General features: G+C 39.8%; 1 protein-coding gene across 1 annotated transcript in view; it reads right to left on the bottom strand.

Moving 5' to 3' along the window:
* Positions 1-12,210, bottom strand: part of LIMCH1 (LIM and calponin homology domains 1) — a 323,010-nt gene that overhangs the window by 97,399 nt on the left and 213,401 nt on the right. Inside the window, exons 4-6 of the mRNA XM_039227025.1 lie at positions 8,095-8,201; positions 2,307-2,337; positions 10-120 (exon numbers count right to left, since the gene is read on the bottom strand). Of these exons, the coding sequence (XP_039082956.1) occupies positions 10-120; positions 2,307-2,337; positions 8,095-8,201 (249 nt within the window). The remainder of the gene's footprint in view (positions 1-9; positions 121-2,306; positions 2,338-8,094; positions 8,202-12,210) is intronic.

Raw genomic sequence — 12,210 nt, 5'->3', positions numbered from 1 at the left:
TCAAGTTACCTTTCTCATCTGAGCCAGCAAGCCTTCGAACTCCTTCAGGTTCAGCGTGGTTCCGCTATAGGAGGCAGAGCTATTTGCTGCTTTTCCCAGCCAATAAATGGTAACTAATACCTGTGAAACAAAATCATGCACAAGGGCAGGAGAATTTTCCCTCGAGAATTACTTTTAAACGACGGAATCAAGAACGCTCCACCAACAGGAAAGCAGGAAGGAGAGAATGTGCAACACTGATTCAGAAAAACCGCCATCCATGAGGTATCCATTAAATGTAAAATCATTTTAATAAGAACCCAATGCTCTATCAGTCAACACAAACATGATTCAGTAGTTAAACTAAAGTTCTAGTTTTAGGAAAAGTTTGGTTGTAAGAAAATGATCTCTAAGACGGCAAGAAGGAAAAATAAATCCTCCAAAATGATTTCTGTGTAATAAAGTTTTTGAAATTAGGAAGTAAAAAGTTTCTGGACCTCTGGAGCCTTTCCCCAGATGAACATGAAACAGGTTGTCAATTCCTTTTGACAGACGGTGTTTTTAAAGGCTCACGATTTCTACTTGTGGCCACAAAGGCTCTGCTAAGATCAACTGCAAATCCTCAGAGGAGTCAGGCAGGTTAGTTAGTGGCTCCCAACACAGAAGCAACGCCATCCATTTAACTGACATCAGAAGAAAGCAATGTAATGGGGAGTACAATTTTCAGATATCTAGCTTTGGGGTAGAGTTAGATTCCTATTCATCTGAGATAGGACATTTGTAGCCTGGACAAAATTACTGCCAACTAAATAACCTTGCATGCTTACAAATGTCCAAGAATTTTAAAGAGTCTGAAGTCCTAAGTTAATTTTTTTCTGTCTTTCCAAAGAAACTGTCCACAAATGCCAATGCTCTTTACCTTGATTTTTCCAGAAAGCCCAGAAGGCTGCAGATGGGCTCCTTAAAACTGAATTATTGGGATTTGAAGCTTACGGAAAAGCTGACTATTATTTTATTTTCACATGTGGTCTTATTGCTTCAATCAGGCTGGGAAGTACTTAGGGTACCTCCTCCCTCCACTTGCTGGACCAGGAAATGCTTTGGACAATGTGATATGTGTACATGGTGCCAGATGGCAACAGGCCCCAAAAATGGTTATGTGTACTGATGCTACAATGTGATTTGGTTTTCTACCTCTGTGGGAAAACTGCGCTTCAGGAATCCTTCAAAACTTCCAGAAAGTCCTTTTAAACTGATTGCTTACAAATAAATTTCCAGAGAACAGACAATTCCAAATGTCAGGACGTTAACGAGGACCATAAAATAACTAATGTGTGCTAAGAGTATGAGGGCTATTTTGAAAGGTGTAACAGGAGAAAGACAGAATGGTGTTGTGTTTTCGATTATGGGCTTTCTGATTCACTTAAATGCATGATAAAAAATGGCATAGAGCCCTAGTTTTACGGAGGAAGAAAAAGAAGACAAGAATGGAAATGTCAACCAAATATAGCAGCACCCTGGAAATTAAAAAAAAAAAAGTAGGGGTTATAGTCAATTTAAAATTTTACATACACAAGGTCACTTCTTACATTCCTAATTTAAACTTAAAATGAAAGAGCACTGGGGTGCCAGGGTGGTTCAGTCAGTTTAGTGTCTGACTCTCAATTTCTGCTCAGGTCATGATCCCAGGGTTGTAAATTTGAGCTCTGTTTTGGGTTCTGTGCTGAGTGTGGAGCCTGCTTGAGATTCTCTCTCTCTCTCCCTCTCTCTCTCTTCCTCTCCACCTTTGCCCTTCTGCTCCCTCCCCTCAATAAAGAACAAAAAAAGCACTAACTGAACTTAACATCCAATTCCAAAAAGTTGATTTGGGGAAGTTTTATACAAAAACTCAAGAGATTAATAAGAAAAAAATAGAAAAAGTACAGAACCATGACAGTCAACACTATTTATATTATGCTGATCTTTTCTCTAAAAAAAATGTGCCCAGCTGCTTTATTTAATAATCCCATCTGTGCGTACGAACAGAAAGGAACTGGTATTAGTGCTGAGACAGATCATCTTGTATTTAAGAAACAGAATTACAGAATGTGAGCTTTCATTTATTTACTTCTGGAACGAGTCCTTCTTAATTACAGAAAACTCCCCCACCTACAATTTTTGTTTCTATCACAGTGATTGATTCTTCTATCAGAGACACATATCCTTGTTTTCTAAGGGCTCTTCCTAGCAAGGCATACTGAAGGCATTGAACTTATGAGCTAAATTTTACATCTGAACCATCCAAATGAGAAGAAAAGATGTTTTGAAAGCAAAGTGAGAACACTTACATTTTTCAGCTTCCTACTGTAATCAAGGCTCCTAATTCAGGAAAGGAAAAGAAAATATGGTCAAAATAGCAGTTGCTTCCCTGTCATCTTCCCTTAAACACCTCTAAGATGTACTTGAAGCAGACATATCACATGAAATGAGCAGAATATATCATTTTTCGAAGGTCCATGATGAGCCATTTCAGGTACCAAATAAAATCATTTAGGAAGCAAAATGTAGAAGGACGAGATGAAATCAACCTTCCAAAGTGCATCATGAAAAGATGAATGCCTTGTAACATCTGGAAAATGAAAGATTCCATCTAAAACTGGGACTGTTTATATTTGTATTCTCAAAGCTCAGCTGTTAAGGCAAAATTTGTGCCTTGATTACAGACCACTGTCAAATCAAAATCTTCCTACACTTCGCAAATCTTCATACAAGTAGTACTAAAGGTCTAAAGAGTCTAGAACCTTACTTAATTAAACAGACCTGAAAATACACGTAGAAGAGGCAATGTTATCCAAATACGTGTTTTTGTCTGTTACAGATAGAAATTAGTGTTGGGAATTAGTCCCTAAGCAGGAAAATATGTGTGTTATATTTGAATATACACATGAGCATTCTAAAAAATACATAAATGTTTATTCTCAAACTATAAACAAAAAAAGGGCAAGATGTTGGTACTTTCTAAATATTCACACAGTGAAATATAAAACTTTCTACAAAATTATTCCAAAGTTTCTTTAACATGTCAACAAATAAATGCTAGGAAAAACAAAACACCGCATTTCTTTTTCCCACTTCATTTGGGGTGGGGAGTAGGGGAAGGGTGAATGTAATTGTATTGTATATATCAGTCAAGAATTCCTTCAGGTAGGGGTGCCTGGGTGGCTCAGTCGGTTAAGCGTCCTAAGTGTCCGACTTCAGCCCAGGTCATGATCTCACAGTTCACGGGTTCGAGCCCCGCGTCGGGCTCTGTGCTGACAGCTAGCTCAGAGCCTGGAGCCTGGTTCAGATTCTGTGTCTCCCTCTCTCTCTAACCCTTCCCTGCTCACTCTTTCTCTCTCTCTCTCAGAAATAAATTTAAAAAATTAAAAAAGAATTCCTTCAGGTATTTAGACACCAATTACTTCATTGCTGCTGCATATTTTGACCCAAAGAGCATATTAATAAATAGGTGTACAATTTTAAGTCAATGCAGATTTCAAGGAATAGAAAAAACATAGTATATGCCAAGAAGATAAACCTATCAACAAGGACTTGGATTGAAAGAAACATTGTTCTCATTTGGATTTAAGAGAAAATTTTCAAGTTTCCCTTTTTTAAGAGAAAAAAAATATGGCATTACCTGCTTAAATGTTTGCTGGGATTTTTTAACTTACAAAAACTCCAGATGAAAACAAAAAATCTATGCAAGGTTTGAAATTTTAATGAAAAATAAGTTAAGAACAGGGAGCATAAAATATTTTCTGCATTGACAATAAAACTTTATTGACTAAAATTGTGACCCCATTCTAAAAAACCATGCTTGGCACGTAGTAGGAGCTCCCAAAATATTTGCTCAATGATTTCTACCTAAGAACCAATTGTGTGAAAATGCTTCCAAAAATTTCAGAGACATACTCAGGAGCAATCCATAGCCTTTCCTCATTTTTATCCAATTGCTTCAATTCCCTGGAATAAATGTGCTGCATGCCTTTCTGGATTAGTCTTTCATTTCCCATCAAGGTTGTCTGGCATCCATTACAGGTAGAGTTCACTAAATTACACATGCAGTAATCATTTGCAGCTTGTCCCTCTTTTTTTTTTCTTTTTGGTCTACTCAAGTTACCTCTCAAAAAAAAAAGAGAGAGAGAGAGAGAGAGAGAAAAGTAAGAAAAATTATCTCCAATAAAAGCTAAACTAAGAGCATTAAAAAAAATTTCATGGGAATCTACCCCCCAAACCAAGAGCACACTGTATACACTGTATGTTAGCCAACTTGACAATAAATTATGTTTAAAAAAAATTTCAGGAAAGCATCCACATTTGCTCTGTGGGCTCTACTCCTATACCTTATGGCTTGCACTATTAATTGGTGGTGTCATTGGGGTGTTTTCTATCTTTACTAAGGTTCTGCTCAACCCTCAGAGGGTAAAGCAGAAAGATGCAGAACTTCTATTTTAACCCACCGTAGCGATCAACTCTACATATGTTACAAATGTTCCCTGTCTGGTGCCAGATGAAACTAGCATCATTTACAGAAAAGCTATGAAGCAGATAGCTCATTCCATGCCCTGCCCTTCATTAAAACTAGAAATGAGTTTCTAAAACTGTAAATGAATTTATGATATAATTTTAATATAAAGTCCCTTATGTTCTTCTGGAAACTCATACAGTGAAATAAACATTTTTCTCCATCATTATTCCAGGTTCAGCATCCTCCCAAGCTTGTGCATCACCCACCCCACCCAACTTGCTCTCGCTCATTACCCTTCTACCACACCAGGTACTTTTCTTCTCCTTTTTAGAGAGCAAATCTGTTTCTCCTCTCCAGCCTTTCTACTTGATCATCCTCTGTCTTGAATGTTCTACAGGTCATCGCAAGGCTGGCTCTTGCTTCCTGTTCATGTCTCAGCCCACAGCCTTCAGCCAAGATGCCACTTCAGAGAGGCTCTGGACTGGTCACTCTCTTTTTTGTTCAGCCTCACTGAGGTATAGTTGGCATATGGCATCGTGTAAGTTTCAAGGACACAAGATGATGATGTATATGTTGTGATGGTCACTATCTCTCACATCCTCTTTCACTTCCTTCTCAGCACTTATCACTCCCTGTGATTATCTTTCTGATTTACCTGTGTATTTCTTATCTCCTGACGCTGTGTGTAAATCTCACTCCTTGTGTGAACAGGGAGTGTTGGCTATCTCATCCATTCCAGTTGTCTAATGACTGGGAAGTATCTGACACATAGTAGCCGCTCAGTAAATACTTACTGAATGAATGAATGGGAAATGATGGTCATAGAAGGTGATAAGTAAGTGTTGCCTAAGGAAAATAATAATGCTCGAGTGAAGGAAGAGCTAAAAGGAGAAGAAAATGAGGAAAGAAAATACAAAAGGGGAGAGAGATGGGAAGACAAGATAAAGAAGGGAGGAGAAGGACAGGGAAGGAGAGGAGAAAAGCAGTAGCTGGAAAGATAAAGAAAAATGACAGAAGGAAAAAAAAAACAGAAGGGGAAGATGGAACACTAACTGAGAAGTGACTGACTATATGTCATTCATTGGTGTCTAAGTGACTTTTCTTCATTAGGTTATTTTCAGTGCCTTTTTCTTTACAAGCTGGTTGAACCATCTTCCCAGATCTGAGCAAACTGAGCACTGAGCAAGCTTTAGCTAGAATCATACCCGTGAGAACATTCTGTCCAATTCCATCTTATCGATGAAGACACAGAGCCTTACTGAAGCAAGACAACTTGCCTAGGATTATAGACCTATTGAGTAGCAGGTCTAGGGCCAGACTCCTGACCTCCTGCTGCACAGTTTTTTGTAGATATGCAGTAAAGGTGATATAAATTCTGAATTTCTAAAATCAAACTATCTCAGAATTCTCCTGGTTTAGTGGCATATTGATTTAGAACAGCTTCAAAAATAAAATGCAGTTGCCAACACCATCAAAGAAACTTTCCTTCACCTTCCAAGCAACGTGTGTAAAACTAATTGTTATGATGTTGTCTAGCTACTACTGTTTCTAGGTGGCCACGTGCCACTTAGGTCAAACCATGCATGTCAGATGATGCAGAAACCATTTCCTAAAATGAATAATTTATAGAGGCTGGATTTAGGTGCAGTAATACATGGAGCATATGATGTCCAAAATGAGTTTATGGTGCTTCCCATATTCAAATGCCATAATGTGTATTCTGTTTTTGCCCTTAAGTAAATTTTTTTCCAGGAGAAATATTAAAGAAAGGTACATTGACAACAGTGAAGTGATTTCATATAATTAATTACTGATTAACTCTCCCTTATTCCCAGTCATGAATCATAAAATCCAATATAAACTAACTTGATTTCATTCAGTAGTTCCTCCTACCCCCCCGCCCCCCACCCCCCCAATACTGGCAACGAGTATAAAATTAAGAGCTCTGAGTTTTGGCTTCTCTCCCTTTTCTGTGCCTCCATGATAAAATGACCCAAAAGTAATCAAAAGAAGTGTAGCCAATCCACAGACCCTATCTATGTAATTAAGCTTATCATTAGGGCATATTGTTGCCAAATGTTGTTTGACCAAAGTGGGAAATGTTTTGTATGAAATGTGTAGGGTGTGAGGGACTTCTAAGCTACAGGAAAGTTATCTCTACCATCTATGACAATCTTTCTTCTCATTACCCTGGTCAACAGCTATTCCTTTCCAGAGAAGCACACTCCCTTTTCTTTTACTGTGCCATTCTTTCCCAAAAATTCTTTGGCTACAAACATGGCTCAGTGAGTAGACACTGTCAACAACAGTCAAATGGCCAATAATCCATCTTCAAAGAACCTGATCACTGACACATGAGAAAACAGTTACAAATGTAAATGAGGAAGCGATTCCTCCATAATCTATTGCCCTCTTTGCATAATAAACAGTGTTCAGATCTGTTTACCAAGTTTGTAGTCTTCCAAGAGCCTATTCAAATGCTCAACTAGAGCCAATAAAGGCTTTTTGTCTAACACAGATTCTGTGCATATTTCTCTCTTGCTTCTCCCTCCAGTAAGTCTCACCTAACATTTTTCTCATTCTTTTTAACATTCAAACTATGTGTGATTTTTGCTTTCAAAAAAATTACATTTGATTAGAATGAAAGCTGTACACAGGGAGAAGGCCAGTATGTCTTGTTTGGAAAGCTTGATTTTTCCTTTCACATTTTTATTTTAAAGACATGCCCAATACTCTGCCTCTTAGACCTTACAACATCATCACAAAGCTACAAGTCTTTTTTTTTTTTTTTTTTTTTTTAATTTTCAAGCTAGTTAACGTACAGTGTAGTCTTGGCTTCAGGAGTGGAAGCCAGTGATTCATCTCTTACATGTGACACCCAGGGTGCATCCCAAAAAGTGTCCTCCTTAATGCCTCTCACCTATTTAATCCAGTTCCCCAAGCTCTCCCTCTATCAACCCTCAGTTTGTTCTTGTATTTAACAGTCTCTTATGGTTTGCCTCCCTCTCTGTTTTTATCTTATTTTTCCTTCCCTTTCCCTCTGTTAATCTGTTAAGTTTCTCAAAATCATATGATATCTGTCTTTCTCTGACTGACTTATTTCGCTTTACATAATAATGCCCTCCTGTTCCAACCACACTATTGCAAATTGGCAAGATTTCATTCATTTTCATTGCTAAGTAGTATTCCATTGCATGTATGTGTGTGTGTGTGTATGTATGTATATATATGTGTGTGTATACATATATATGCATATATATATGTATACACACACACACACACCACATCTTCTTAATCCATTTATCAGTTGATGGACATTTGGGCTCTTTCCATACTATTGTCGATAGAGCTACTATAACATTGGAATGAATGTGCCCCTTCGAATCAGGATCTCTATATCCTTTGGATAAGCTCCTAGCAGTGCAATTGCTGAGTCATAGGGCAGTTCTATTTTTAATATTTTAAGGAACCTCCACACTGTTTTCCAGAGTGGCTTCAGCAGTCTGCATTCCCACTAACAATGCAATAGGGTTCCCCTTTCTCTACATCCTCACCAACTTGTTGCCTGAGTTGTTAATTTTAGCCATTCTGACCAGTCCCTTAAACATAAATCTTGTGTTACTTACTTGACTGTTACTCTGTTGGATGTATCCTGTAGGTCATTAGGATCAAAAAGTTGAGATTCTCTAAGGCCGAGCTCTTTACAACCTCTCAAGAATAAGATGATATTGTCCTGAAGGGAAGAAAAGAAGTCCAAGTCTATGTTATTTTGTATTATTTTTATGAACCAGCCCCTCCACTTTAATAGTCCAAATTACCAGAGGGATGTCAGTCATTAAGACAGCGAGAGACAGATCTAAATTATGGCTTGTTGGAAAATAAAATTATACTTGGTTAGGATATGCCAAGGTAAACACACACTTTCAAACTTCTAAACCCATAGCCCTGCCAAATTCATTTTTTTCCCTTTACCTTAACACATTTGTATAAAACTGCAAGTAAAATATCTTTGAAAAGCAGAACATAGCATCTTTTAGGGCATCTGGGTGGCTCAGTTGGTTAAGGGTCTGACTTTGGTTCTGGTCATGATCTCACGGTTCATGGGTTTGAGCCCCACGTTGGGCTCTGAACTGACAGCTCGGAGTCTGGAGTCTGCTTCACATTCTGTGTCTCCCTCTTTCTCTCTGTCCCTCCCCTGCTTGTGCTCTGTGTCTCTGTCCCTCTCTCAAAAATAAATAAATAAAACATTAAAAAAAAATAAATGGGAAAACAGTCTAGACTTAATCGGGAAGAGAAAAAAGAGGGGCAATGAAAGCTTTTGAAAATAATGCAAAAGACCCTTTCAAACACTAACATTTTCTCTTTGAACTGGCAGAGTATCAGGCACAATTGACCATTATGGATCTTGCCCTTCATCTGTACAGAATCAAGAATAAGCAGATGGTCCTGAAAGGGACTGCAACTGTGGATCATCCTTCTGGAACTGCAGGGTATGAGCAGCAGGTTTGTTGGTTACCAGTTCCTCACTGTCCTCTTCCAAGAAGACTTCTGCTAGACAGAACTACAGGAGAGAAATGATAGAGGTTGGCTCCAGGGGCCAGACCAGTGTGATCCATCTGAATCCTCTAAGAAAGTTGCTACAAAAATCTGAAATGATGGTGGTTACAGAATCATATTCACGCAAGAGCAGTTCAACAAAGCAAACCAAAGAGCATCTGGTTTCCCAATTACCCAACTGTAGGCGAGATTCTGAGATGACCCCCGAGAATGCTGCCCCCTGGTGTACACACCCTGTAACAATCATCTCCCCTGGAGTGCAAGGGACCCATGAATGTGATGGATATCACTCTGTGATTATCTTACTAACCAGCTGGCAATGAGTTAATCAAAAGGAAGATTATCTCATTGGGCCTGACATAATCAGGGGAGGATTTCAAAGAAAGTGAATAGAATTCCTGGTGGTCATGAGTTCTGCAGCTGCAAGGAGATGAATTCTGTCAACAGCCACATAAGCTTGGAAGAGGCTTGGAAAGCTGAGATAGGACCTTGGCCCCAACCAACACCTTGATTTCAGCTCCGTGAGACTCTGAGCAATGGATTCAGTCATGCTACATCCATACTTCTGATCTACAGAAACTAAGATAATAAATGGGTGTTGATTAAAGACTCTAAGTTTATAGAAATTTTTTATGCAGCAACAAAAAAGTTAATACACTGAGGATCAAAACAACAAGAGCAATAGCAATAAATTGCTAACCTTTATATAGTTCTTATATGCCAACCATTCTCTCAAGAACTTTATATATACTAACTCATTTAACTCCTGTACAACCTTAGTAGATACTACTATTTTACCTTAGTAGGTACTTTGTAGGTGCTGATAGCAGGTACTACTGTCATCCTCATTCATAGATGAGCATTCTGAGGCACAGAACAATTAAGCACTTTGTCCAAGGTCACACAGCCAGCAAAGGAGGGAGGTGCAAAACAACATGGCATATGAGATGAACCCAAGCATCAAGTCTGAGGCCAGCACTAAAGGAAGACAATGCTGTGGAGTTGGGGTCTGCTCACAGAAGGCCTTGAAGGCCATGGAAGGTAGACTGTGGAAATCGCAGAGGGGCTGTAATCTGAGAAATTCTGATCAGATCTGTAGCAGAAGGAGACTACTGGGGGAGGTAGAGAGTGTGAAGGAAGCACTTCAGAGCGGTAGGACAGGAGGCAGGGAGACCAATGAGGAGATGACGCTACAATCTCACCCCCCCCCCCCCCCGCCCCATGGAGGGTGTCCCCTCCCAGAATGTCTTGTGTCTTTCCTGGGTCCTGGATTTCCTTCAGCCGTCACGATGTGCCATCACGCACATGACCTGTGTATCATTCACTCTTACAGAGGGACAGAAGCGGGTCATAGTCCAAAGTTAGCCATACCCATGCCAGCCTCTCCTTCAGTTACTTTGCATAGTTTGAAATGATCACATTTCTCCTTGAAGTTTTCCTCCTTTCCCTCCCATCTCCAGGGTTGTATTAGATGTGCATGTCAGTCTTTTCCGGGGCATGCAACTATCTTTTTGGTTGGTCTGTGAGCTCTGGGGACTTCTCACCCAGAGGAAGACAAAGGATGGGTCCCGGTATTCTCTAGGAATCATTTGGGATCACAATAAAAGGTTAACCTGTGACCACCACGGAGTCTAGAAGAGGCACATGCCTGTGGTGGCACTTCCGGTCCTCAAGAAAGGCGAGGAGGTGCTCTTCTCTCAGGCATCCCCATATGCGCCCTTGAGCACCTTCATCACACAGACTGCAAGCCCAACGGGGCCGTGTTGGCAGCTGGGCTGAACAATGGGGCTGGCAGGTTCCGGTGACCGCCCGCCTGCTCTCAGCTCCTTGCTGCAAGCTAATGAGACTGGAGCAGAGCCAGGCCCCGGTCAGGAGAAAAGCCCCAGGAAAAAGCTCCATGGCCAAGAGCTAACGGGGTCGGCAGCCAGAGTGGGTAAAAAGGACTGTGCCTTTAATTACATAAAATGCATTCTGAAAATTACCATCCGCCTGCTCTTCACACTGAGACTTCTGCACATTTACAATTCCAAGCAAAACTCCCATCTTCGGGGTTCAGCTCCAGAAGCCAAGCCGTACAACGGTGTCTCAGTCCCACAGGAGAAGAAGTGAAAGACACTGATTTACGGCAGCGACCATTTTAGTACCTCTTACTATCGTAGCATTACAAGCCCGTGAAAACCTAGTACGCCTTCAAAAAAAAGTTTTTGAGCGACTCTCTAAAAAGTCAAGGTCATTAAGAAACAAAACTGGGACAGTGAAGAGACACGATGACCAAATGTAATTTATGACCTCTGATTGGAACCTAGGTGCAAAACAGAACAGTATATAAACATCTAATTTCAACACGGACTGTATGTTGGCAGACATCATTGAATAAATGTTAATCTTCTTAGGCAGGATGCTGCTGCTACTGCAGTTATGGAAGAGGATGCCTTTATTTTTAAGCAAATGTATGAATTATTTAGGAACGATTTATCATAATGTCTACGACATAATTTCAAATAGGGGGAAAAAGTGAGGGCATATGAGAGAGAGAGAAAATGTTTGCCCATCACGAAGAAAGAGATAAAGCAAATACGGCAAAATATTAACAACTGGTGAATCTAAATTAGGGATTGGCAAACTTTCTCTGAAAGGCTATGTAGTAAATATGGCTTTCTGGGCCTATAATGGTCTTTGACAAGATGACTCAGTTCTGTCATTGCATCCAGACAATACATACATGAATGGGAATGTCTGTTTTCCTATATATTTCATTTACGAAAGCAGGCACTGGGCTGGATTTGGCCCACAGGCTGTAGAGTCCACAGGGCCCATGCCAGGTGAATGCTATGTGGACGTTCACCATGCCATTCTTTCAACTTCTCTGTACCTTTGGAAGTTTTCCCAGAAAAGTTGGGAGAAAAGGTTTTTAAATTTGTAGAAGCATATTTAGCTACATGACTTGGCCGGCGAGAGCAGTTTCATAAAACTCAAGGAGAAAATGATGGTTGCCTCAGAGTCAACTATTGCAGTCATTGAAGTAAGTGATCAAATGCCACCGATGGAAAGTTATCTCTGGCTAGCTGGAAAGTACTGTAATTTGACTCAACACGGATATTTAACATAAAGTTCCTAAAAGAGTCCATTTTGTGCTAGACTAATATTAATGTGTGTATTTAGACCGTGGTTTTTGTAACTATCAT

Source organism: Hyaena hyaena, unplaced genomic scaffold (assembly GCF_003009895.1).
Source record: "Hyaena hyaena isolate Hyena2069 unplaced genomic scaffold, ASM300989v1 scaffold_24, whole genome shotgun sequence".
Classification (NCBI taxonomy): Eukaryota; Metazoa; Chordata; class Mammalia; order Carnivora; family Hyaenidae; genus Hyaena; species Hyaena hyaena.
Note: the sequence above shows the minus strand (reverse complement) of the source record. Positions and strands in the feature narration are given on the sequence as shown.